We start from the raw sequence: 25,930 nt of genomic DNA, 5'->3' as shown, positions 1-25,930 counted from the left end.
CAAAATATTTAGTAATGTGTAGACTGCTATTTACACACAGAAATATTTGACTCATATATTTATGTTTTTTAGTTAATATTTACAAGTTCTCACATTCACAAGCTCTTGTATTTTGCAATGTATTTAACTCTACACGGGCGAATCATTGCTGTGAAAATGAAAAATGTCACGACTGAACTGAAAAGACCAGAAGCAGAAAGAAATATAATAGTCTTCACTGTCACTGTTTGTAACTCACACACAGCCAGACTCATATTCATACAGTAAATAAAAGAAATAAGAGACTGAGAACCAGTGCTACCTCTGGGCTGGGCTGGGTTCACCCTGTCAAAAAATGTTAATTATCTTAAAGAGTCCCATGAAGAGAAATAAGATATATGGAGGATGGGTAAAGAATAGAGACTTTGACAAGTTCATTCAGCATCTTGTTATTTTAAACCTTTTGTGTCCGTGTACTTGCTGCATTGTGTGACACTTGTGTTATAAAACTCCACAAGGACTATTTGTTTCAGGTATAATTATTGTAGTAGTCAAAACAACAAAAAAAATCTAATAACCATTTATTGTGTTGTAAACACACACACACACACTGTACCACTTACCAAATCTCACTTTAACCCCCGACTGTTCTTGTTTTTCTGTTTAGGTGTAGAGGTAAAGCCAACCATGTAGGCAACAGAAAATATATTTTTTAAATTCTCTTTTAGTGCTTACAGCTGTAACATGGATTTAAACCATAGCCCAGCAGTGATCGCGCTAATGAATGAAGCGATTCCTGAAGTCTGGGCCAGGACCACCCCCCCTTGTGGGCTGCGAAGGTACTGCAGCTCGATGGCAGTAACAACAAATGAGCCACAGCTACAGTTACATATTTAAAGAAATCTATCTATTTCTATTAAAAAGTCAATCAAAACTGGTACTAAGAGGCTGTTAGTTTGCGATATTACGCATTACTCTGAGCTAATTTTCACTGCTTAGGTCTTAACACTTTGCACAAGAGTGGACAGTATTAGCAAGTTAAAGCCACTAGCCAGTTTTGTTTATGCTTTGAATAAAAATGTAAAGGAAACAGATCATTTTCTTGGCAGCGGGGGGTCTTGAGTTCAACTCCAGCATCTGGCCAGGTCCTTTCTGTGTGGAGTGTGAGTGGGTTCTCTCTCAGTACTCTGGCTTCTTCCCACAGTCCAAAGACATGCAAGTAGCGGTTTTAAGTTAATTGGTGATTCAGAATTGATTGTGTGAATGTGAATGGTTGTCTGTCTCTCAGTGCTAGCCCTGCGATAGACTGGTGACCTATCCAGGGTGTACCCCACCTCTCACCCTATGGTAGCTGGGATAGGCTCTTGATAAGGATAAGGGAAAGAGAGTGGATGAATGGATAGATCACCTTCTCTGATTAGACAGAGGATTTCAGATTAGAAGCAGAAGCAGCTTTTTCATTGTTTTTTTTTCTCTAGAGATTCTTCTCCTTTTCTTTAATCAACCAGGATCTCTCCTGGACGTACAACACCACAGCACTGGCCAAGAAATCACAGCAGCGTCTCTTCTTTCTCCGCAAACTAAGAAGAGCAGGAGCACCAGCCCCCATCATGTACACTTTCTACAGAGGCACCATCGAGAGCATCCTGTCGAGCTGCATCACTGTGTGGTTTGGAGCCTGCAATGCGTCCTGTCATAGAACCCTCCAACGCATAGTGAGAGCTGCAGAGAGGATCATTGGTGTCTCTCTCCCCTCCCTCCAGGACATTTACAGCACCCGTCTCACTAAAAAAGCCCTTTGCATAGCGGCTGATCCCACGCACCCAATGCAAAGCTTCTTCAAGCTGCTGCCGTCAGGGAGGAGACTGCGGAGTCTCCAGGCCAGGACCAGCAGACTGAAGGACAGCTTCATCCATCAGGCTGTCAGGAAGCTTAACTCCCTCCCGATTCTGCCCCCTCTCCCCTCTCTCCTCCACAGTCTCACTGAACTCTGTCACACACACACACACACTCTCTGACTCACTCACTGGCCTGCACCAGTTATTAGTCACTTTGTGGAGCATTGGACTGCCATTACCTCATAAGACTTTGTTGTTACACTATCTCCTTCCGTACATTACCAAATCTCCATTTGCACTATTTGCCTATTTGCACTACCTTGCCTGGTTTACACTCAATGTCATTTACCCTTACCTGAATATTGTATATTGTATAGCTTTTTTTTTGTTATATGTAAAATTGTACTGTATTTATTTAAATTTTTACTTTTTAATTATTTTACTTGCATTTTTAACCACTCTCTTATATTTAAATGTTCATTTGGGTTTGAGAGTAACGAAATTTCTATTCTCTGTATGTCCTGTACATGTGGCAGAATTGACAAATAAAGTTGACTTTGACTTTTGACTTTGACTTTCCTCACACAGTGAGCTGTTTATTCTGTGCATTATGGCTAAGGAACAGAGGAATCAAGGTCATGTTTGAATCCATCTTTAATTGGACCACAGAGGAAATATTTGCTGGAGGACACATGGTGTCTCCCAAATTTCTTCCTTTTTTTAAAGTTTAAAGGGTCAAACTTTTGAAAATGACCACAACTTGAAATCAGAACTTCTATTTTTAACAGAGACATAATATGTCTCCCGTGCACCAGAAAGATGGTGCACCATTTTTGGTGTTGTAGGTTAGATTTCAGTTCAGTTCATTGTTAGAGTCAAAATGGGCACAGGGTTTTGGACCCAAAGGCAGACAGTGAGAGAGAAACCAGGTTTGATTACACAAGAGAACGGGTCTGAGCCAAAGGCAGACAGGTGAACAAAGTTTTTCCTAGACAGTTTGTTTTCTTTCAGATGGGCAGACCAGAGGGGATCTAAGACCGATGGAGAAAAACAACCAATGAAGACGATTTCCTAGAGCTGCACTAGTTACTGAGTCCAACACTGAGCTGGACATAAGTGGATGAAGAGCCGATTCGTACACGTGCAGGTAACTAATGATGGAAAGTTTGTGTGCCAGCAGCACCAGGTGAGGAGAAGCTCCCACATCTCATCGCACCAAGAAGGTGTCCTGACACACTCACTCAGGAAACAGGGAGAGAGAGAGGACACTGTGGAGTCAGGATAATAACGTCCAGCAGGAAAAACCTTTTGAAATCCAAGCAAAATCACAAAGCCACACTTGACCTATTAGATTTGACTGGTGATTCTATATGTGCAGTTTTTATGATGTGATGACCACTGAAAATAGATATGTTAATGAGTCGGTGTATAATAATATGAATGTCACAATAATTGCAGAGATTGAAACTTTACTTATAATTCTTCCAATAAAATAAAATAAAATAGGAAAAAAATCCCCTATTCAAAAGTGTCATGTGACCAGCTAATTTGCACATGTAGTGTTGACCTCAGCAGCAGCCTTGTGAGATTTTTAGGATATAAAATTCACCTTTCTTTGGTCTGAACTTTTAAGTAGGCAGAGAGAAAGTTCCATTTTCAGCCCAAATGTCTGTTTGTTCAGAGCTTTAATGTTCACAGCCATCAATCATTCAGTATCAACTAAGAAGAATTCGAAAACATTCAGATTCTTAGAAGAGTCGTAGTATCGAGATACTAAAACTAAAAAAAAACAACCATGAAAAAAGGCTCACCCCATCGCTCCTGAGTGGAGTGAATTTGTAGCACTCAGAAAGGAATTTGATAAACGTAGTGAGGAAAAACTCCACCTGGAGAACAGGATTAAGCAAAGGCATGTGGAAAAAACTCAGTTGGACAAGAAGTATCGTGAAGTGCGGTCAGTGTTCCAAGACATGGAGAACAAAAATAAAGGCCTGCAAAAAATGTTTGATGAAAGAGAAAGAGGAGCAGGAGGAATTACGCCAACAAATGCAATGTAAGCTTCAAGATATGGAAGCTGAACTGAAAGCAGTTCAGCAAGAGAAGCAAGAGGCACTGAGATGGAGATCATGACCCAAGACATGATTGATGAAGCACAGCAAAAACATAAACAAATGTTGTATGAGCATGAACAGCAGGAGGAAATACAACAACATTTGCAGTGCAAACGTCATAATATGGAAGCTATACACCAAGTGATGAAGTGCAAGCTTCAAGTGGAAGAGAAGAAAAAATGAAGGGCTGCAAGTAATGTTGGAAGAATCAGTGAGACGAAATACCCAACTGTTGAAAGACAAAGAACAGCAGGAGGCAGCACACCAACTGATGAATGGCAAAATTCAAGAATTGTAAGCTATAAATCAAGAGATACAAAGCAAGCTCCAAGACATGGAAAGAAAAAATCAAGGCTCACACACGTTTGATAAAGCCTGCCAAAGAAATGCACAAATGCTGAAAAAAAAGAAAGGGAAGAGTCCAAGCTTGAAGCCAGGGAGAAGAAACATGAAGAGCTGAGATTATTTTAATAATTTGCCTTAAATTTGTGAAGTAATCTATGTATTAGTGTTGACTAATCCTAAAATCAGTTGAAATGGTTCAGCAAGGGGAAGAACTCACAACTCAGAATAAGTTCTATAGCAGGGGTAGGGAACGTTAGTCCTCGAGAGCCAGTGTCCTGCAGGTTTTAAATCTCACCCTGGGTCACCACACCTGAATCAAATGATTAGTTCATTACCAGCCTTTGAAGAACTACAAGACATGTTGAGGAGCTAATTTAGCCATTTGAATCAGCTGTGTTGGATCAAGGACACATCTAAAACCTGCAGGACACCGGCCCTTGAGGCCTGGAGTTGGAGACCCCTGCTCTACACTGACAGTACACTGTTCATACTAACTTATAATAGATATTATAAAGTTGGTACGAAGGAGGAATTCGGTGAATGAATTTCATCCGCTAAAAATCATATTAATCTCTGCTACACCTGATGTAACCTAACTCTGACCATGAGAACAGCTGCTGTGCAACAGTCCAACACCGTGTTACTTTCACTTTATACCACAGGCATCCAAGCTGGTAGCAGTTAAATCGTTGCTTATAAAGCCATCAGTTGACCTAGCTTTCTTAGGCCAATCTCCAACCTAGTAAAACAGCATCCTGATCATCTGCAGAGGAATGGTTTATTTGAAGAGTTTCGGTCAGGTTTCAGAGCTCATCGCAGTACAAAAACAGCTTTAGTGAAGGCTACAAATAATCTTCTTATACTTTTAATGATTTCGTTTTGACTTGTTCGCTATTTAATAAAACAAAAACATCCCCCTAAACCGTGAATGACCACAGAGTCATACAGACAAAGATAAACAGCACCCTCTATTGGGCATGCGACGTAGATGATAGAGTTTTGTCGCTGGTGTAAACGTCATCACTCAGCGACATAGTAGTGTGTTTTTCTAGCTCCCTCTCGCTTTTTCTTTTAAATAAAGCTCTATAAAGGTTTTTGGACCAAAGTAGGATTTATCGTAAATGATCCGTTTTTGATTTCATTGTTCTTGGAAACATATATCGGTGCAAAAAACCAAAAACAACCTGTCCGGAAGTTGATTCAGTGATTGTAAACACACATGGTTCGCTTGCTCAATTATGCCAAAGCTCTTCGATATAAAGTTCCCGGGAGGATGTAAGAGTCTCCCCGATGGCTTCTGGTCAGCCGTAGACGTGTGGATAAAGAAACCTCATGTTGTAAACAAGCGTCTTTGCGGAGTTAAAGAGACAGACAGCAAAGATGCGGACCAAGACGACCTACGGCTCCTGCTGCATGATCCTGAACTCTTCACAGATGTGCTGCTCTTCATGATCAGTGGGGCCTCACCTGCCCACGAACCCGACAAACCATGGTCCTCCAGCGTCAGGACATTTATTCCCAAAGTAAACTGTTATGGGACAAACCTGCATAAAGAAATAATTCTGAAAGGTAAGAGCTTCTCACTTCTACAAACTGTTGTATCAGTTATATTAGTTTCTAAGGCCTTTTCTCTTGTTCTCTGCAGACTTTGGTAGACATCGAGTGACCTTTATTCCATTTGAAGAGGATGCAGAGGGAAAAGTGTCGCTGAGGAAAGGCAACATTTATCAGATTCAACTCTGTAATCAGGACTGTGAGGAATGGTGAGTCTGCAGTCATCATCTTTACGTCAGCACATTAAAAAAAAGAGGAAATGTCTTGTTTTGGATGATAGTTTACTGGTTGATTATACAATCCTTATTAATGCAAATGTCTAATCAGTCAACCACATGGCAGTAATTCATTACATTTAGGCATGTAGACATGGTAAAGGTGACCTGCTGAAGTTCAAACTGAGCATCAGAATGAGGAAGAAAGGTGATTTAAGTGACTTTGAGCATGGCATGGTTGTTGCTGCCAGACGTATAGGTCGGGATATTTCAGAAACTGCTGATCTGCTGACATTTCTAGAGTTTACAGGGAATGGAGTGGAAAAAGAGAAAATATCCAATGTGCTGCAGCTCTGCTTCTTCATGTCAGAGGTCAGAGTATGTCCAGACTTCTTCGAGCTGATAGGAAGCCAACAGTAACTCAAATAAACACTTGTTATAACAAAATTTATAACAAGAATTTAGCATTGCTGTTGCTTGAACATGACAATGAGTTCACCGTATGCAAATAGTACCTCCACCTCTCCACTCACCAGTCAGTCTCAGTCCAACAGAGCACCTTTGGGATGTGGTTTAACATTTTGGGCCAAAATCTTTGAGACATGTTTCCAGCACCTTGTTGAATCTGTGCCATGAAGAATTAAAGCAGCTCTGAATACCAAAGAGGTCCAAGTTGGTGCTAAAGGCAAACCTAACAGTGGGTGTATGAAAGAAAGACAAGTTATCAGGATTTTTTGAGGGTCTTCACCATATATTCCATACTACACCACACCATATAGTATTATTATTTTTGTAGTCCACCACTGATGTTTAAAAATGGGTCAGGCATTCAGTGTCAACAGATATAAGAAAATTTAAACCACAGAATATAATTTAGAGTTGTTATTCTTATTGTTTAATAGTTTTAAATAAAAAAGACTTTGTTACATTGTTTCTGGTTTTTTATTTATTTTGGGTTATCTCCTTTTTCTTGTTAATATTTACAATTATTTTCATATTTAAAATCCTCCTCATGTTGAAATAAAGGAACTTGGAGCAGCGCACTCAGGAAAGGCGACATCACAAACTCTCAGTTAATATACATGTTACTATACTTAAATGAGCACAACACTGTAGATGACTTGTGCTTTATCTGCAGGTCCCTGGAGTTGTGTGCGCTGTCGGTCGATTCCTGGTTCTCTGATGGCGTCGCCTACCCCAAGCTGCCCTGGCTGTCCTCTGACCTGCTGCCTAAACTGGTGCGCTGGGCCACCGAGTGCAGGAGTAGCGAGTTCAGGAACACGTTGTCTCTGCTGCCAGTGGAGAAGTACAGCCTCATGTACCAACAGCTGAAGGACAAGTACAAGGCCATGGTGAAGGTGAGGAGACTGGATGATGTGAGGCTTGTTTATTCTTTTGTTTACGTCCTATTCTCTTGTGTTGATATATTCATATATATTTTTCATACTGTTTCCAGGTTTGGCCTGAGGTTACAGATCCTGAAAAGTTTGTCTATGAGGATGTTGCTATTGCTACGTATCTCCTGGTAACTTCAAACCTTCCAATAATGTTCTTTTCACCAAATGAGTGGATCCTATCACGATTATACTTGTGTTAGCTTTTGAAATAATTAACAAATATGTCCACACAGGTACTGTGTGTGCAGGTAAAAACAACAAATAACTCACATGACCTTATGCCACGTGTCACAGGGTCATGCAACTTAAGCTAAGTCAGTCAACCTGAATGTGAAAAATGACCTTTGACCTTAGGAATCTATACGTAGGTCACGAGTATCAGCAGCATCAGCAGCATCAGCAGCATTTGTCACTCTGCAAATTTGACTACAAAGCTCCCTAACCATGAGTCTGTGTCACCGTGCACGCTGCAGGTGCTGTGGGCTGAGGAGAGAGCAGAGAAAGGTCTGACTGCCAGGCAGTCCTTTGTGGACCTCGGCTGTGGAAATGGCCTCTTGGTTCACATTCTGACCAATGAAGGGGTGAGTTCAGTGCTTGATGAATTCATGTAAAAGCAGCAGTTTATTAGGCCAGATCTTCACGCTGAACCTAGTGTTTGATCTTTGCGAGTGACTGAATCATCAGCTTTTGTTCTGCACATTGATTTTCTTCTAAACTCAAACAAACAGCAGCTACTTCCTGGTTACATTCTCACCCAAAGCCCACAAAGTCCTCAAAATCAACCACAGTATGAGATCACTGTTCATATTTGATAACCCTGTATATGGTGGTCACATATAAAACATTTCACACTAACTTTAGGAAAGCCAGAAGCGCTGTCTTAAAGGTACAGTCAGTATATTTCTTTTAGTTTATTTGATAAAAAAAAAAAAAGATAGTTGTACTCATAAATATACATATATTAGTGTGTAATTACCTCTTTCACCAAACTGATATGTTCATATAAACTTAGAATGAATCCATTAAAATTACATCGTAGAAACGGACTGCCATGTTTCGCCGTATTTGACTACCGTAGTCGGGAAGGACATCTCCCTTATGATTAAAGGCTTTTTAAATATCTGTCTAAGCCAAAGTCGAAGCAAAAGAGAACTCGTAGACTTTTGAGTGCCGTGGAGGGACATTTAAATTTGTGCCTGCACATTTAGGCTCGCGACATGAAAAACTATACCTGACCACTTCTCTGTTATCTGAGAAGTGGTCTGCTTCCCCAAACAAGCAAAAATGCAAAGGCAGGAGACAACGTCACCGGCATCTTAATAAAATATAATATAAACCTTATCTCATACCTTGTTTCTTGAACTGAAGACACGAAAATATTCATAACTATGCTGATTTATTCCAGATATTGTCCCAATTACATATTTTCAACAGATTAGAAATGTGACCCTCTCATATTCGGGCAACTGACAATGAGCTGGCTAAACAACAACAACAGTTAGTATAATATAGTTTAAAGGTCACATTTTCCCTCTGATAATCAGTTTGATTGCATTCTCACATTGGATACAAGTTTATTCAGTAAGTGTCTGATTCCAACAATGTTGGATCCACTTCACTGACGTTGGCTAACAGGAGCTAACAGCGGCAAAAACAGCAGCTCAACCCGTTTCGATCTCCTTTGACAAAGTAAAGCGTAAATAAAGATGCACATCTGTCACTCAGAAGCTGAGGTAAACATTGGACTGACAGCCTTTTATAGACAGGGGAAAATGCCGGGGCAGATCCAGATCTGGTCCAAACAGTAGTAGAAACAATTCGGCCGCCATTGTCGTTAAGGGGTTCATTCTAAATTTGAATGTTTTTGATCTGACTTGGCTGAGTGTGTGAATGTGTTTGAGGTTGATTGGCCTCTCTGACCATCAGGCCATCTTGTGTTGCAGCACCCTGGAAGGGGCATCGATGTTCGCAGGAGGAAGATCTGGGACATGTACGGCCCCCAGACTCTGCTGGAGGTGAGCGAGCCGAGCATGTGTCGTTATCTTTTCACATGAAATGTCTGACTCCGTGTCCTCACTTTGTGCTTCAGTTTATTGTAATGAGAAAGTACAATGCAGCATTCATAAAGATGTAAAAGTAATGATCAGTGAGAATTTTACACCCGCAGTGCTGTGAAAAAGTATTTTCCCTCTTCCTTATGTGTTTAGAAATTAGAAAAAGACAACCCGAATAAATAAAAAGTGCAGTTTTTAAATCGGGATTTAATTTATTCAGGCCAACAAAAATCTATCCAAGCATACACGGCCCTGTGTGGAAAAGTAATTGCCACCCTAAACCTATGAATGTGGTTTTGCCTCCCTTGGCAGCAAGAACTGCAATCAAGTGATTGTGATAACTGGCAGTGAGTCTCACATCAGCGTGGAGGAATTTTGGCCCACTCATCTTTGCAGAATAGTTTTAATTCAGCCACGTTTGAGGGGTTTCCAGCATGAACTGCTTGGTTAAGGTCACACCAAAGCATCTCAATTGGATTTAAGTCCACACTTTGACTAGGTCACACAGAGAGAGCATGCAGACTCCACACAGAAAGGCCTGACAACATGGCGGATTTGAACCCTGGACGTGTGCGACGGTGAGGCAACAGTGCCGTTATCTGAGCCGTTTAGAGGTGGACCTGCTGGTGTGTTTCAGATCTTGAGGTTTAGGGCAGAACTTGATGGTCGTCCCATCAGACGTTCTTTTTATGAATTGCTTTGTTCGATTTATGCCCGATGTAACGGGACTCAAACGTTCCAAAAAGTTCAAATTTTGTCTCATCAGTCCACAGAATATTTTCCAAAGGTCTCTGTGATCATCAAGATGTTTTTTGGCAAATGTGAAACAAGTTTTTTTTGGTCTGCAGTGGATTTCTCCTTGTTCTCTCCCCTTGATGCTGTTTTTGCTCAGTCTCTTTCTATCGTTGAATCATGAACGCTGACATTAACTGAGTCATACGAGGCCTTCAGGTCTTTAGATGTTGTTCTGGGTTCTTTTCTGACCTCCTGGATGAGTTGTCAGTACTCTTGGAGTCAATTTGGGAAGCCGACCCCTCCTGGGAAGGTCCACACTGTTCCAAGTGTTCTCCATTTGGGGATTATGGCTCTCAGTGTGGTTCAGTGGAGACTCGAAGCCTTTGTGACCCTTTCCAGACTGATAGATGTCAGTGACTTTGTTTCTCAGCTGTGTCTTGAGATCGCGCCATGATGGATTGCTTTTTGAGATCTTTTCGTCTGCTTCACTTTGTCACACAGGTTCTGTTTAAGTGGTTTCTTGACTCAAAAAGTTTTTTTTTTTTTACCCTTAATAGTGAAAATGTAATCTAAAACCTTCAGTTTGCATTTGCTTGGGTTACCTTTGTCTAATATTAAAATGGGATTTTAAGTGTTAAAATTACACAGAAATGCTTTTTCACAGCACTGTACATTTCTCGTAGTATACTTAAGAGATTCTTGCTTTTATGATTGTATTAAGCTGCACAAAGAAAATACTACCAGAGAAGCTTGCATACACATGTGGACACACACATTTCCAGAGAAACCTGCCCTGAAAACGCCGCTTTCTCCCATCTGCCTCCTGTCCTCAGTCGCTCATTTAACAACAAGCTGCTGACTGCTTCCATTTCAGGTCATCTATTATTGACCGATTTTAGCGGAGCGGATGTGGTAGAACAATCTCTCTGCGCCCCCGGGGCAGCTGTACTCAGTCCTCAACCTTTATTCGGAAGCTCTCTGGACTTCACAGGCTCTTAACTCTCATCATTTGTGATGTTGGTGTCAGGGCCATCTGTTATATATAAAAGGATTTATATAAACTCTCTAAAAAAAAAAAAAGTTGTTGGGATCTTGTAGTTGTTTTCTAATTGCAATTAAAAAGAAAATTAGTTGAGCCCACTAAGAAAAAAACAAGCCAAAACTTTAAATGCATCTCAAATAAAAGTCTAAGAAGATAAAAAGACTTATTTCTATTAAATGATTCTGAATTAAATTAGACCAGCGTGCATCCCTCCTGCTCTAAGGACCTCTTGTGCTCTTTGGGTCTGTGCTATTTCAGGAAAAGGCAATTACTCCCAGCGAGAGCTTCTTATTCCCGGGTACAGACTGGCTGATTGGGAACCATTCGGACGAGCTCACACCGTGGATCCCCGTTATAGCAGCCAGGCGAGTCATCAGGAGACACAATCACACTCAGCAGCTCAAGTGCCAGCTGATCTCTCCAGTTTTGGAATAACATTATGGGCAGGGGGTGATGTGTGAAGAGTGTGTGTGTGTGTGTTTACTGAGACGGCCACCTGATGGCGATGTTGAGCCTCAGTGTGAGGAGTCAGATTTTTCCTTGTTTGAGACTGCAGATGATGATTTCTTGTAGTGTGTGTGTCGCTTCCTGTCTGAAAGCTTTCAGTTAAAGGTGGAAAAATGCTTAACGAAAACAAGTCCTCTGCAGTCTGACTGTATTAAAGAGTAATGTAATGATTTATTTTGTCCCTTCTTTTTCAAATTATAGGTCGTCTTATTCCTGCCGCTACTTTGTCCTCCCCTGCTGTTTCTTCGACTTCTGTGGAAAATACCAGAGACGCCAGTGTAAGAAGTCTCAGTATAAGGAATACATCGACTTCATCGCTGAGGTCAGCCAAGTCTGTGGCTTCAACACTGACGAAGACTGTTTGAGAATACCTTCTACTAAACGGGTAGGCTGACAAAAACAGAGTGGAGGCGGCTTCACAGTAAATCCATCTGACTTGTTGTAAACATTTGTTTGACTCCGGCCCCTGTTTTTTTCTTCTCCTTTCAGTCTGTGCTCCAGAACAAATCACATTGTATTAGTTCAGCAATTTGTGAATTCTTCTTCTCTCTCCACCCGTCTACCGCGCAGCTCTGCTGTCAGCTATCAAATATTTAATACAAGACAGAAAGGGAAAGAAATAAAGACAGAAATCCGTTTGATCCATTTGATTTGTGAAAATTAAAACACACTCTAGTTATGACGTTTCCCATAATGCACCTCAACTGCATTTCTCCCCTGCACATATCTGAAAGTTATAACTCTTCTTAAAGAATAGCACAAAAGGTCCGCGTTGCCAAGACAGCATCACAGTTGCTGCACATCCATGATGAGAATCTGCCGTTCCACCGCATCACAAAGGGGCTGTGTTGGGTTGAGATCTGGTGACTGTGGAGGATATTTGAGTACAGGGAACTCGCTGTCATGTTGAGCTTTGTGACATGGAGTGTTATCCTGCTGGAAGCAGCCATCAGAAGAAGCTACACTGTGGTCATGAATGTATGGACATGGTCAACAACAAAACACATGCAGATTGTGGTGTTTAACATTTGGTTAGTACTGAGTGTCCCACAGTGTGCCAAGACTGCCTGTTGATCCAAGGCAGGATCCATGCTTTCATGTTTACACCAAATACTGACTCTACCATCTGAATGTCACAGCACATAATTGAGACTTATTGGATCAGGCAATGGTTTTCCAGTCTTCTGTTGTTTGGAAAGTCTGTGTGAACTGTAGCCTCAGCTTCCTGTCAGCTGGTATGGTCTTCTGCTGCTGTAGCCCAACTGCTTCAAGGCTGGATCTGTTGTGCACTGAGATGCCTTTCTGCACCTCGGTTGGAATGAGTGGTTATTTAAGTTACTGCTACCTTCCTGTCAGCTCGAAACAGCTTGGACCTTCATCAGGTTGTCTTGACCAGCTGCTGTCATGCAATTAGCTTATTAGCATATGAGCAGTTGAAGCTAATAGTGGTGAGAAGGTGAATTTTACGTTTCGATAGAACAGAAAATCAGTACTTGTAGAAGTTTGTCAGCAAATTCATTACATGCTTTTTATAATCCTGGGATTATGTGGAAACACTTCTCAGCGCTATGACAGTGGATGGCTGAAGTAAATCATACAGCTGTGCTTCCCAGCCTTTTCTCCACCTGGGCTTCGTTTAGTGTAGACGTACAATAAATCAAGGATGTCTTTATAATCCCAGAGGGAACAATAAATCTGTTAGCGGGTAGCCATTAATAGCTACAATATACACGTGGCCATAAAAAGAACAAGCTATTATTTTCTGGGCTTTGCTGTTTGCTCATCAGTAACACTCAGTTTGCTCATATCAGCAAAAGCTCTCCCACAAAATTATTTCAGTGTGAACATTTTCAAATGAAAAGAAAAAGTATGATTTCTTTTTTTTAATCATGAACATAATTCATCTCATTTAAAATGAATGACAAGAAAAGAAACCAAAACAGGGAGAAGAAAATAATTATTTGTCGTTCCTGGTTTTACAATTTTAATCCTCAGCACGTGGGAGTTGCCCTCACACTCAGCTCTCTTTTTTTTTTCTGTTTTTCCTGCAGGTGTGTCTTTTAGGAAAGTCAAGAAACTATCAGTTATCTGACGAACCTGAGGTAGAGCAACAAAGGGCTCATTACATCCACAGCCGCTGCACTGCTCCCGGGGTCACAGTTCAGAGGTCAGACGTCAGTAATGACGAGGACTGTTGCAATGGGAACGGAAGCTGTAACGGCACCCCCGGGAGCTCCTGGGGAGCCGGGTTCCAGCCGCGAGATCGCGTCGAAACGGTGCGAAATTGTGCTGCTCTCCCGCGGGACGTTGTTGATGGTGTTGTTCTGCGGGTTGCTAATGCTCTTCTGGGAATGACCGTGGGCGATGGAGAAGGATCCTGCCATGACTGGAACCAAGGAGGTAAAACGACTGACATGAGTCGCTGCTGAACCGAGTCACAGGTTCAGATCAAATCCAGAATAGGATCAGTATCTGTGAAGTGTTCCTATTTGCCTGTAGGACAGAAAGTCTCAGCTCTGGCATTCAGATGCATCTTAGGAAGGTTCTTGTCTATATGAGATATTATGATGTCATCATGTTGCCTAACAACCACCTAGCAGTGGGCTAAATTCACCAATTTTTCGCACCATAAACAGCTTTTAAAGGCATTGTCACGTTTTTATATCACAATTATTATTAATTATTGTCTTTACCAAAAAAAAGCACCTTGAGGCAACTGCTGTTGTGATTTGGCGCTATGTAAATGACCCAGTTTTAGCATATCAAAAACATCTATCACCCCTATTTTTTTATTAACTTTTCTCACTGTGATTAAGTGTATCAACCTGTAATTAAAGGCAAAATGACTTTATAATGTGTTTTCTGCTGGAGAGGTGGCTGAGAAGAACATTAGATGAGCTTGAAAGTGTATATAATGTAAGAAAGCCTAAAAGGGCTGGTAGGTGGATGTGAATGTCTTCGGATAAGCAGCTGTTGTGAACCACACTATTTAAGCCTTGTCCACATATACAGGATACAGATTCACTGCTCTCCCTTTGCTTCGTAGCTAATCGTTGGCTATTAGTGGACATCCCGTTGCTTATGTGGTCCTGTAATGTATTTACCACATCGGTGTACAGTACTCTGCTAAAGTCTTCAGCCACACCTCATTTCTTTATATTTTGCTGGGAAAATGAGAAACGGGTCCAATGATTTATTGAAGAGTGCAAATATTTGAATGTGGGAGACAGACCTTTTAAAATCAGGCTTATCTTTCCTTTTTTTGAGAAAGATTATAATTAAGGCTCGATCAGGTAACCCTTAGTTACGCTGCTGAGTTGCCAGGGGCTTGTTGAGTGTTTCTTGTTCTTTCACCCTTTTTTACTCTTTGTTTTTATGCACCACTCTGGATTTCCACAGTGTGCCTTTTTTCCTGTCTCCCTCCCCTCACCCCCAACCAGTCACGACAGATGGCTGCCCCCCCCCCGAGCCTGGTTCTGCTGGGGGTTTCTTCCTGTTAAAAGGGATGTTTTCCTTCCCACTGTTGCCAAGTGCTTGCTCATAAGGGGTCATCTGATTGTTGAGGTTTTGTCTTTATCATTGTAGAGTCTTTACCTTACAGTATAAAGCGCCTTGAGGCATCTGATGATGTGATTTGGTGATGTCACCCTCTGCTGGCCATTACAAAGAATGCAGGTTTGGGGCATTTCCCTACCACGGTCACTTTTCCGATCCCCGGGGCTACCTCCATCTTTTGTACACAGGCTTTGCCCTTGATCAGTTACATAGTGAGTGCTTTTCACCTCGTGTGGTGCGGTGCAGATGTAACCAGATGCCTCTGAAACGGCACCGTCACAATCAATCGTTACATATAGTGTCAGCACTTTTTAAAATACACCAGCTACACCATTACATCAGCAGCACCTACTGCCTGAACTTCGAATTTCACTCTTCGTCCATCATCCCATCTAACCCCCCACCTCGCTGATTACCATCCTGCCCCTCAGCATCAGCCGGTGAGACCTCATGACACAGAGCGACGCCTCTTTGAACTCTGCCACACCCTCCGCCAGCTGCGTACCACACAGCCCGTATCAAACACCCACAGACACGCACACACATGCTCTTTTACAGCACCCACGCAATCACCTTTGTCAACACCTCTGCAGCCCCGCTGACACACACACTCACACACAGTCACACATTATGAACGAGATAAGAGCATGAAGCCCGCTATTATTAAAACAGAACGTTTCTCGTCAGGGTGTCGGTGGAATTAAAGGTAGAAAATTTTAGGGAGAGTGAATAAAGGGAGAGTGTAACTCTGTATGGAGATGACTGGATGAATAATGCACCACCATCTATGATTTATGCATGAGCATGCATTTGTATTGAGGGATTCCTACCAGTTATCTGCTGTGTACGAACAAAGGCTAAATTGAGAGGGAGCCAGCGCATGTTAAATAAATCCAGATGGGTCTCGGAGTCATTTAAAGTGCTTTGGAGTTTAGTTTCTGTCTGTTCTTTAATGCATCTTCAAAAAGTCTAATCATTTTCAATATGTGATGCATCTCTTTTTGGCACTTAAGCGGATATTTTATGATCATTTTGTTTCTGTGGCTCTGGTGCGACGTCAGACGATGTTCTTTTATCTTTTCTTTTATCTCTTTTACTGTAAAGACAAACAAATAATCCGGTTTAAGCTCTGAAACTATCAGAAACAGGTTTTCACTATGCATAAGAGTCAGTATTTTTCCTGTTTGGCCAACTAGTGTTGGGTTTGTATCATAAGACTGATACTCAGTGATTTATAGTAATTCTTTGAAATGAGAATTCCCGATTAACATCAATCGGACTCTTTTTTTTATTTGGGCCAAGTTCTTATATTTAACAGATTTGCACTGAGCAGTTTGGCGTATTTTACTAAGTGAAAAAAAACAAGTTAAAACATCTTAGTATTGTTGCTGCTGCTGCTTATATCAGTTGCATATATTGTGCTTCCTGTGCATTAAACTTAAATATATCTCACAGCTCTTCTGAGACACTGTAAATATGAAGCAAGTTACTAATTCATGCATGCTGTAGTGCTGAGTCACAGAGTTATGCAATCATGCCGAGAATGAAAATCTGTGTGTAGCTGTACATCGAGCGACACTAAATGTCAACTCAGTAAAATGTCAGAGGTACAGTAAACACGCTATTGTAGTGAATAGAAGCAGCCTGCGTGGAAGGGCGCGGTGTGTTTTTGATGAGTGAATGCTTCACTTCACTCTTTTTCACGCTGGAACATTTTCTGCTTTCTGCTTTCCTTCAGTTTAAACCAAATATTTTTCAGATTGTCGGTTTGAAAAAATCCAAACTGTGTTTTTTGGGTTGTTTTTTTTTTTTGTATACTTTTGCTTTTGTCTCCAAAATGTCATTCATACAAAGACCGGTTTAAAAGTTGCTTTCAGCTGCTCCCTTTTTCGCAAAGGGTCACCACAGCAGGTAGCTCCGCATGTTTGATCTGGATGTGCTGGACGCACTTCCTGACACAACCCCAAAGGGATTTGTGTCTCCTCCCAGACTGAACCGGGGGATCTTTTGCTTGGCAGGGAAATGTGTAAGCCACATGCTCGAGCCATAGATATATGAAGATGAGTGTAAACATTATTTATTGGGTGCTATAAGAAGATTCAGCAAGCATGCATATTAACTTTTAGTAGTAATAATAATGTAATTATTGGTTCTAGTACATGTCAGTGTCCTGCATTACTATATAAATGCCAGTAGTCCATTTTTTTTAGGTTGCCAGGCAACATGGTGGCATCATAATATAGCAAGTTCATGTTTCAGTTCACCTGATTGTTACTAGCTTTGCACCTTTGCCAGAACGTTTACCAACTTTTCATCACCCTGTTAATAGATTTTTTTTAAAGGTCTAGCAAAAAGCTGGCGTACTCATTCCTTTGCATTGCAGGGCCGTCTTGCTCTCCCGGCACAGCAATAGCATGTCTCCTTTCCTCTCTATCTGCTGTGTTTATTGCTCTGTGAGCTGAGGTTGCAAAGAGAGACGGAGCGCAGCCGTGTACAGAGAGATGTGATGGAAAAAAGTGAGACTTCTGTTGTTGTTTGTCTGAGTGACCATTTTATACGCAAGTTAAACGGTTTGCAGAATCATAGCATTGCTATTGTCTCCAAACACTATGATTCCCCCTCCCTCTGCTCGCCTGGAGAAGCTTTGATTGTTTCTCAAGCCCAAAACTGGTATTCAGGACAAGTATATAGATTTATTCTTCTTCTTTTGGCTGCTCCATTTAGGGGTCACCACAACAAATCACCAGCCTCCAACCTCTTCTGTCACCCCAACCCTCCGCATGTCCTCCTTCTCCACATTCATGAATCTTCTCTGTGGCCTCCCTCTATTCCTCCTGCCTGGGCAGCTCCGTGTCCACTACCCCTCCTCTGCTCATCAAGACAAATATCACCCTGAAAGTATGTCATCCCTCAGAAATATGTCCTGTCATCCTTAGTCGCCTTGTGAGAGTTGCAGTTTTTGCAAAGATGGAAATCACAGCTGAGCTCTTCTCTTTTTTTTCCTTCAGCACAACAAAAACAATCCTACACAACAGGCATCGTTTCAAACACACAAGTCCAACTGTACTTTAAGCCAAGCCATTAATACTCGTCTGCACCTGGTCTTAGTCCAAGCTGCATCTACTCTGTCGATACTGTCCCTATCCCATTAATCCCCATTAACATTGTAGGCAGTAAAGGGCAGCTCTAAACGGTGTATTGATATTATATTAAGGCCTGGAGCTCCCTGGCGTCAGAGCTGTGGGATGAGAGTCTGCCCAGTTTCACACTCTGCAGCATACGACTGGGTTTGGCTGCACTAGTGTCTGTGAATGTGGGAGTGTGTTGCATATTTTAGGGATTAACGCAGCAATTTGGCCAACTAAAATTAGGATGTATTTGGGTGGACAATATGTTTTTCGATGAATTTCAGCAGCAGAAAGACAAAGTTCAGAGACCCGACAAGCAGAAGAGTTTAAAGCTGAACAGTTTCTTTGAGGAACTGAGTTTTGGATAAGAGGGGCAGACGGTGCTTTTCATTCATATTCAGTATTCATATCGTCTCTAAGCCAGCAGGGATTGCAGGGAGTGACCACAGAGGTATGATGAAGATGTCATTGAAGATGCAGAATTAAGTCAAATATAGTTATGAAATCATGTGGCGTGTCTCTCCCTCCAATACGTCAGAGAAAGGAGGAAGATTGTCATTTGTATAAACCAAAGGTCAGCTCTGATTCAATTCCCTTGTGGTGTAAAAAGGGCAAGGCCAGAAATGCCAAAAGATCTTTCTAACCATTGCGTGAAAGCATGTGTGAATACAAAGGGGTTTGTCACCTATACTATGCTAATCCTAGAGGTTAGAACTGTATATATCCTCTTTTTCCTTTCTAAAATCTCTGCCCCAGTGGAGAGGTGACAAAAATGATTCAGGCTCCCAAATGGCTACTCTGGCAAAAGGCGTTCCAGTTGCCCTGACAGCTTGTTGGAACAGCTTTAACTGAGCATACTTTACAGCTCTGACAAACACTGACAGATAGCTACTCTCTACTGTAAACCGATCTGTATATACTATGTGTATATATAGCTTTGCTCGCATTTTCTTGTCATAAAACAGCTGATAACATCAACTCAAGCCGAGTGGTTCTTTGTCTGAAATGCTGGATAAAAACGATCTCTGTGCATGCTGAAGCACCGTGTTAATGCATTGATGATTATAAAATCAATAGACCTCTTCCTGCACATGTGTAACTCCCATCTTTCATTGTTTGTCCCTCTTCCCTGCTCTTCAGGCAGCCTTTCTGTGAGCGAGGTTGCGGGGCTGTTGGGGCAGGAAACCCTGCGGCTCCTGAAGAAAGAGTGCGGAGGTCTTCAGACGCTTCTGAGGAACAATCATCAAGTATTTAGAGGTAGCTTTTCTGCACGCTTCTCTACGTTATCATAGATGGTTCATTTGAAAGTCGTATTGTTGAGAACTAGACTATTCATTAAGTACAATATAGTGCTTAAATGAAACCAGTGACAGTGAGAGAGATACTGGAGGTTATATGAGTAACAGAAAGGGTGTTAAATAAAAAACGTTAGCTTCTTTTTAAAAAAAGATTTTGTTTGAAAGAATTTTTTCCAACAGTTCAAATCATAGACTGTATATAAAAGATGGAGACCTTAACCCTACTTTCTGGGGATATTTCAAAGTTACCCTATTTCTTGTTTGTTTTATGACTTGAGTAAACGGTTAAAAGTAAAAGTCTATCTTCCTAGATTCTGGTTTCAAGTCTTCTTTAATAGATCCCCCCAAAAATGTCTTAATTAGAATACAGCTTCTGCTTTATTTTTTACACCTTGCTCGTTCAGTGTTCGTCAGTAGAAAAAGCCCTCAGAGGAGTCAGCTGTCCAGTTTTTCCATTACGAACATTTTGTTTGATCTAAAATGAGCATCCTATTTAACATCACAGTGAACAATGAATGTAAGCTAGTTCTTCAAACTAGCTTGCTAGCTAGCATTAGTCCCACCTCCTGGTCTAAATATGGTCACTTCTTTAAAACAATAAGGTGGCGATGGCCTCGTTCCAGGTTGCAAAATTTTACCCATATGTTGACATCTTTTAAATACAGTGTATGCTTTAACTTAAGACTTTTAAAAGGGACTATTTTTAAAGATAACCATGGCGACAACATTTTTTTTTTTTTCAAATTTTATTCACTCACTAGTCACAAAGAAGTCTCAAATGCTGCCATGGAAGTCGTACCGTCATTGACTTTGCTACTAGACCGCAAAGCAGTGTGTTTTGCTGCTGTCCCTGGTTAAAAGTGTCAGACAGCAGTGTGAGAAGTATGCCTTCCTTTTTTTCCCCGGTAACCACAACATTGACATCAAAGTGTGTTTAAGCGTACTTGTGCTTGGCAAAACTCTGAATCGTCCGATCCAAAGAGTTAGTTTGCTTGGTGTCATGGCATCAAACTGGGCTTTTGTTGATTGAAAAAGAGGGGAAATGAGCGCTTTTACCATTGTCATTTGGAATTTGGTTGGTCTCGAGGGATCAGTTTGAGAAAATTGGATCCCCTCCCCTACAGAAATTGCTTAGAGTGCAAGCAAAGTGAGACTTGAGATAGAAACAAAGTTGACAGTTCTTTCCGATAATAGATAAAAATGACCCTCGAAAGGTGAGGAGCTTAAAACCTGTGGGGGTCAGCACAGACATGACTTTTTCTGCCCTGGTGCCCTTACAGCCAGGCATCTATGTGGTGTTCTTTTCCAAATCTCTTTCTTTTGGGAAAATGTTTATTTGTATCTTTTGGGAGGAGTGTTTCAGTCTGATAGATTTTGTGTCTCCCTCTCGTCACTCGTCTTTAGTTGAAGGAGGGCGTGTCTACATAAGAGACTGGCGGGAGAGGAAGCCCTTCAGGGCGGATGCCAAAAGGAAGCCCGTCGCCCCGGGTGCCCTGAAAACTCGCCTCTGCTGGTTTCATGCTCAGCACCCTCAGGGCTGCCCCCTGCAGGCCGAAAACTGCGCCTTCGCCCACGGAGCAGACGATCTCCGACCCTCGACGAGGCCGCTGAAGAAGATAAAGAATGACGCCTTTTGATTGACTTGTTCGTCACGACTTTTCATTGACTTTGTTTGGATTTTTAATTTGTGCAGAGCTCTGCACATCGTTGTTTGAACTCTAGTTCCCAGCCCTGTAGCCTCAAAGATAAGATTCAGGTCCAAGCAACGAGTTTTATTGAGGCAACGTTACATCATTTCTGGGAATTGAAGCCTTGAAATCTCACTGTCCTCTTTCTTCTTTGTAAGGCTGCCAACATGCGATGCTTCCTGGTGGGGCTTCACTGCTGGAGCTCTCTAAACCTCTGGGTTATGTTGTCTTGTGAAATTTAATTTCAAAGCATCCTGTCTCCTATTTATTTAACTGTTGGTCTTCTGTCGAGTTCAGGTATACTTACTCACTATATAAAGCTGATTTCAAGCTACGTCTTTGTATTTTTATTTAAAGATTATCAGCTCTGTGGTGGATCTTCTCCTCGCCCACAGCATAAAAAACTCTAAAAGCTCCTGTAAACTTTCAGTATTTAGCTGCGTGCTTCACTTAGACATTTCATTCAGCTCAGACGTGTGCTTTGAGGTTCACAGACAGGGCGGGGGAGAAAGGCCGGACAGCATTTGAACAAAGTAAATGTTAGCAGTATGAATTATTTGTTGGCAGGAGTCGAGGGCTGAGCTGCGTGTTGTCCCGTCTGGATGGGCGCTCACTGCTGCGTCTTTCTAACAGCTTCCATCACCCTGTGGCTCAAATGTCAAAGACGGTAAGGCCCTCCGAGGGACTGCAGCCGAGCAGTGAGAAGAGCCTCCCTGGGGTTTGTTTTGTGTATGTGACAGACAACAATCAGACTGCTGATACAATAAAAACATTGATTATACAATCAGTGTGTGGCAACACTTAATCATATTTTACCAGATTGCCTAACAATTTGCAATTTGAAGCCTAAATGTATTCTGAGTGCTGTGTTTCTGCTGTTTGAAGCTAAAACATATACATTTAGTTGGAGACTGTAACAAATGTAACACATACCAAAGGTCCTCAAACACCACTCAGCTATAAAGAGAGACAGTTATGTATTGTGAAAGCGAACGCACCATTAATGCTGAACGTAACGCACTGACATTCAGAAGTCTTTTTTCAGACACCAGGCAGTAAAAAGAATAAAATAAAAACACAGTAGAGGAAGCGAGACTGAAAAATACTGGTTTCAAAACTACTTTTGTCGACTCAGAAACATGACGACGTTTAAAGATTTGACTATATACACAGTGGTGTGAAAAAGCGTTTACCCCTTCATGATTTCCTATTTTTGTATGTTTGTCACAATTAAATGTTTCAGATTATCAAACAAATTTAAATATTAGACAAAGATAACACAAGTAAACACAAAATGCAGCTTCTAAATGAAGATGTTTATTTTTAAGGGGAAAAAGTGTCCTGTGTGGAAAAAAAAGGACCTAAACCTAATAACTGGTTGGGTCAACCTTAGCAATCAAGGCTGCAATCAAATGTTTGCGATAACTGGCAACGAGTCTTCTACAGCACTGTGTTGTAATTCAGCCACATTGGAGGGTTTTTCAGCATGAACCGAATTTTTAAGGTCAAGCCACAGATAATTTGTATCTGTTTGATGATCTGAAACATCTGTGCGTGCGTGCGTGTGTGTGTGTGTGTGTGTGTGTGTAGGGGGCAAATGTTTTTTGCAGACATAAATGAGAAAATCTTATTTATGTCTGCAACTGAAAATGTCTTTGAGAAAAGCTTCCTTTGTATTTTTGTACTTCACAAAATAAGATACAATCTGCTTCTGATACATTTGTCTAACACATATAAAGAAATCACCACTTTCGCTTGTTGTGTCCTAATTTCCTGACTTAACTCATGATGGTGACTCACAGTAAATGCTTGAAATTGGCTTTTGTGGCATCAAACATATACAAAATATAAAAGGAAACTCCCCAAATTTGACTGAATGACTCAATTCAGTCTAATTCAGTTTATTTATAAGTCGAGTAAGCACTTGGTGACAGTGGGAAGATAAAACTCCCTTTTAACAGGAAGAAACCTCTAGCAGAACCAGGCTCAGGGTGGGGCAGCCATCTCCCATGACCAGTTGGGGGTGAGGGGAGGAAGCCAGGACAAAAGACACACTGTGGCTCCATAAAAAGGCGAGTGTGTCTCATAAAGTCCACACTGTGGTTGAAATGGACATCTTGAGGTTACATGTAGCTGACCGGGTGCTCACGTCTCCCTGCTCAGTGGCTTCGTCACTGAATATTGATGTGGATTCACAATCATTTGCTCAGCCTGGTCAAAGGTTCAGTAGAGGAAGAAAGTTCTCTAGTGTTTTTGAGTAACTGCGATCAGTAAATAGAAACTTCCTCAGAGATGACAGAGCATTTAAACATAACAGATGCTTCAGCTGTGAGATGGACATAAACTGCTCAGTCGTAACGTGTATAGCAATGTGTGGATTTTAATGACCCGTTTAAATCACTTGTCCCCCTCCCACCCTTCACCCCACTCTGTTATGTTTCTTGGAAGAAATGAAATGATGAAAATGCTCATCTGATCGACCTGCTGCCCTATATTTAACTGCTGCGACATGGCCGGGGAGTGGAGGCGGGTACGTACCCATCCCAGCTCTACACTGTTGCTGATCCTGTTGTTGTGATCTTTTGGCCCCGGCCCTTACACTGTTGAATAAACCCGCACAATGACTGTTTATGTCTGTTTCACACCGCTACCCTGGAGATCAGTAAAGCAGACCCACCCTGTCCCTATAAAACATAACAGGAAGTCTGCTGTCTACTCATTTGCAAAAACAAATATAAACAAAATAAAATATACATATGCACATGCATCAACTTAACCCTTTAAAGCCCCAAACCATGAAATACTTGGCAGCAAATTCAAATTTTTTTGAAAATTGAGTGTTTATCGAATGCTCTGACAATTTAAAAAAATTATATTATTAATTATTATTATATTATTATTGCTTAAAAATGTACTAGGTTCATTGCACTGATGATATACAAGTCTCAGAAACTCACAGGATACACCGGACGTTTAGGGGTTAAATAAAGATGCAGTGAATACGCGTCTGTGTTGAGTCGCTGTCTGGGACTAAATGTTGAAACCAGACTTCATCTAGTTCAGCAAAGAAAAAAAATTATCAGTGTTACATAAAGCCATTTCAGGAACCTGAGCGATATTAAAACGCGGTTATTAAAATGCTCTTTCCATTATTGCTGAAGGATTGTCAAGTTTCACAGCCTGCTTTTTAGCCAATTATTTAAACCTCTTCTGACTTTAAAAAAATCAGTTTCCCGGGAGCTCCTCAGTGGGTGCAGCATTAGTATTAATTATAGTAAAAATGTTCACTATTATTGAAATATGAGGTTGTAAAAAAACTCATTTGGACTCGTGATTAGAGGCACAGAGAAACAGTAAGAATGATGTAATTAAACAGCCCTCTGTCCTCTTATTCAGTCATAAACTGGAATTGTGAAATTCAGGACAAATTGTTTATCATTAGCATCAGTAGCTCTGGCCTCATAACTGCTGGGTTAGTTGTATTTAAGTAGCCTGGCTATCACAACACAGATTGCAGATTTACAGCTGGAATATGTTGAGCAACTTTCTGGTCTTGACTCACTAAGCAGTCAAGACCAGGTCATGAAGACCGGAAAAGAAGAAGAGCCCATCAAACACTGGAAACCACACAGAAAGTAGAGATGGAGCTGCCTACATGTTGCCACATAGGGGCATCAAGCTGTGATCTGATGTGTTTTTTAGGTATTGGATTAATTTTTATCCTTGAAAGCCTCAAAAGACTTTCATGGACTTTTTTTTCATAGATGTTCTGTGTTTTTTATTGTAATACCTGTACTGAGTTTATCAATCTCCTCTGAATGGGTGACCTCCATACAGTAATAATAAAAAAAACTAAAGTAAATTTAAATATTAAATAGTCCTGATTTATATTGATAAAAATAAAAGACCTTTAGATAATTAAGATTTGACAAAATGAAGCTGTAAAAAGGCAAGATTAATCCACTCCATAATAAGGCCTGCGCATTAAAAAGTATTACATTTGTACGATATAAGATCGGGAAATATTGTTTGATTTTCTGCAAATTAACATTAAGAATTGCACATTACTCAGTAATAAAATAACTGACTGAATAATTGTTTTCTTTAAAAATCGGACGTGTTACCCCTGTATTCTAGTGTGGCTACTTTAAGGAATTTTATTTAAATATAATAAAACTTTTGAAAAAGTAATTTCAAATAAAAATCATTGAAATTTCATGTAATTACAGGGAATTATGCCCTTAGTTGTGGCAAATGAGCAACTTCATTTGGAAACAAAGTGAAAACAACCAGAATTGAAAACGAAAAGTCAAACTGAAATAGAAACATCTCAGTAAAAACAGCACTTTTCTAATGTTTTACTATCATTAACATAAAGTTAACATGTATGATGCATCTAATCCACTCCTCGTGTGTCGCTCTCAAAGCGTGACAGTGGCACAAGAGAGGATTCAGGCCCTTTCAAACACCTTTGGTCAAATACA

General features: G+C 41.0%; 1 protein-coding gene across 2 annotated transcripts; it reads left to right on the top strand.

The window, feature by feature from the left end:
* The first annotated feature begins 5,256 nt into the window (after nucleotides 1-5,256).
* On the top strand, nucleotides 5,257-23,199 carry trmt44 (tRNA methyltransferase 44 homolog). 2 transcript variants are annotated; one of them, XM_013266786.3, is made up of 12 exons: nucleotides 5,257-5,842; nucleotides 5,919-6,036; nucleotides 7,181-7,400; nucleotides 7,499-7,567; nucleotides 7,913-8,020; nucleotides 9,383-9,454; nucleotides 11,529-11,635; nucleotides 11,979-12,162; nucleotides 13,829-14,177; nucleotides 18,057-18,230; nucleotides 19,601-19,717; nucleotides 21,163-23,199. In XM_013266786.3, the coding sequence occupies exons 1-12, from the start codon at nucleotides 5,512-5,514 to the stop codon at nucleotides 21,393-21,395; spliced, it is 2,082 nt and encodes a 693-aa protein (XP_013122240.1). In that variant the 5' UTR covers nucleotides 5,257-5,511; the 3' UTR covers nucleotides 21,396-23,199. The 2 variants fall into 2 exon arrangements, with proteins under 2 accessions (XP_013122240.1, XP_003459200.1); XM_003459152.5 differs by lacking the exon at nucleotides 18,057-18,230 and having other exon boundaries at nucleotides 5,259-5,842.
* Nucleotides 23,200-25,930: the final 2,731 nt, after the last annotated feature.

The sequence above is a fragment of the Oreochromis niloticus genome, linkage group LG3 (genome assembly GCF_001858045.2).
Source record: "Oreochromis niloticus isolate F11D_XX linkage group LG3, O_niloticus_UMD_NMBU, whole genome shotgun sequence".
Lineage (NCBI taxonomy): Eukaryota > Metazoa > Chordata > Actinopteri > Cichliformes > Cichlidae > Oreochromis > Oreochromis niloticus.
This window is presented reverse-complemented; position numbering and strand designations above follow the sequence as displayed.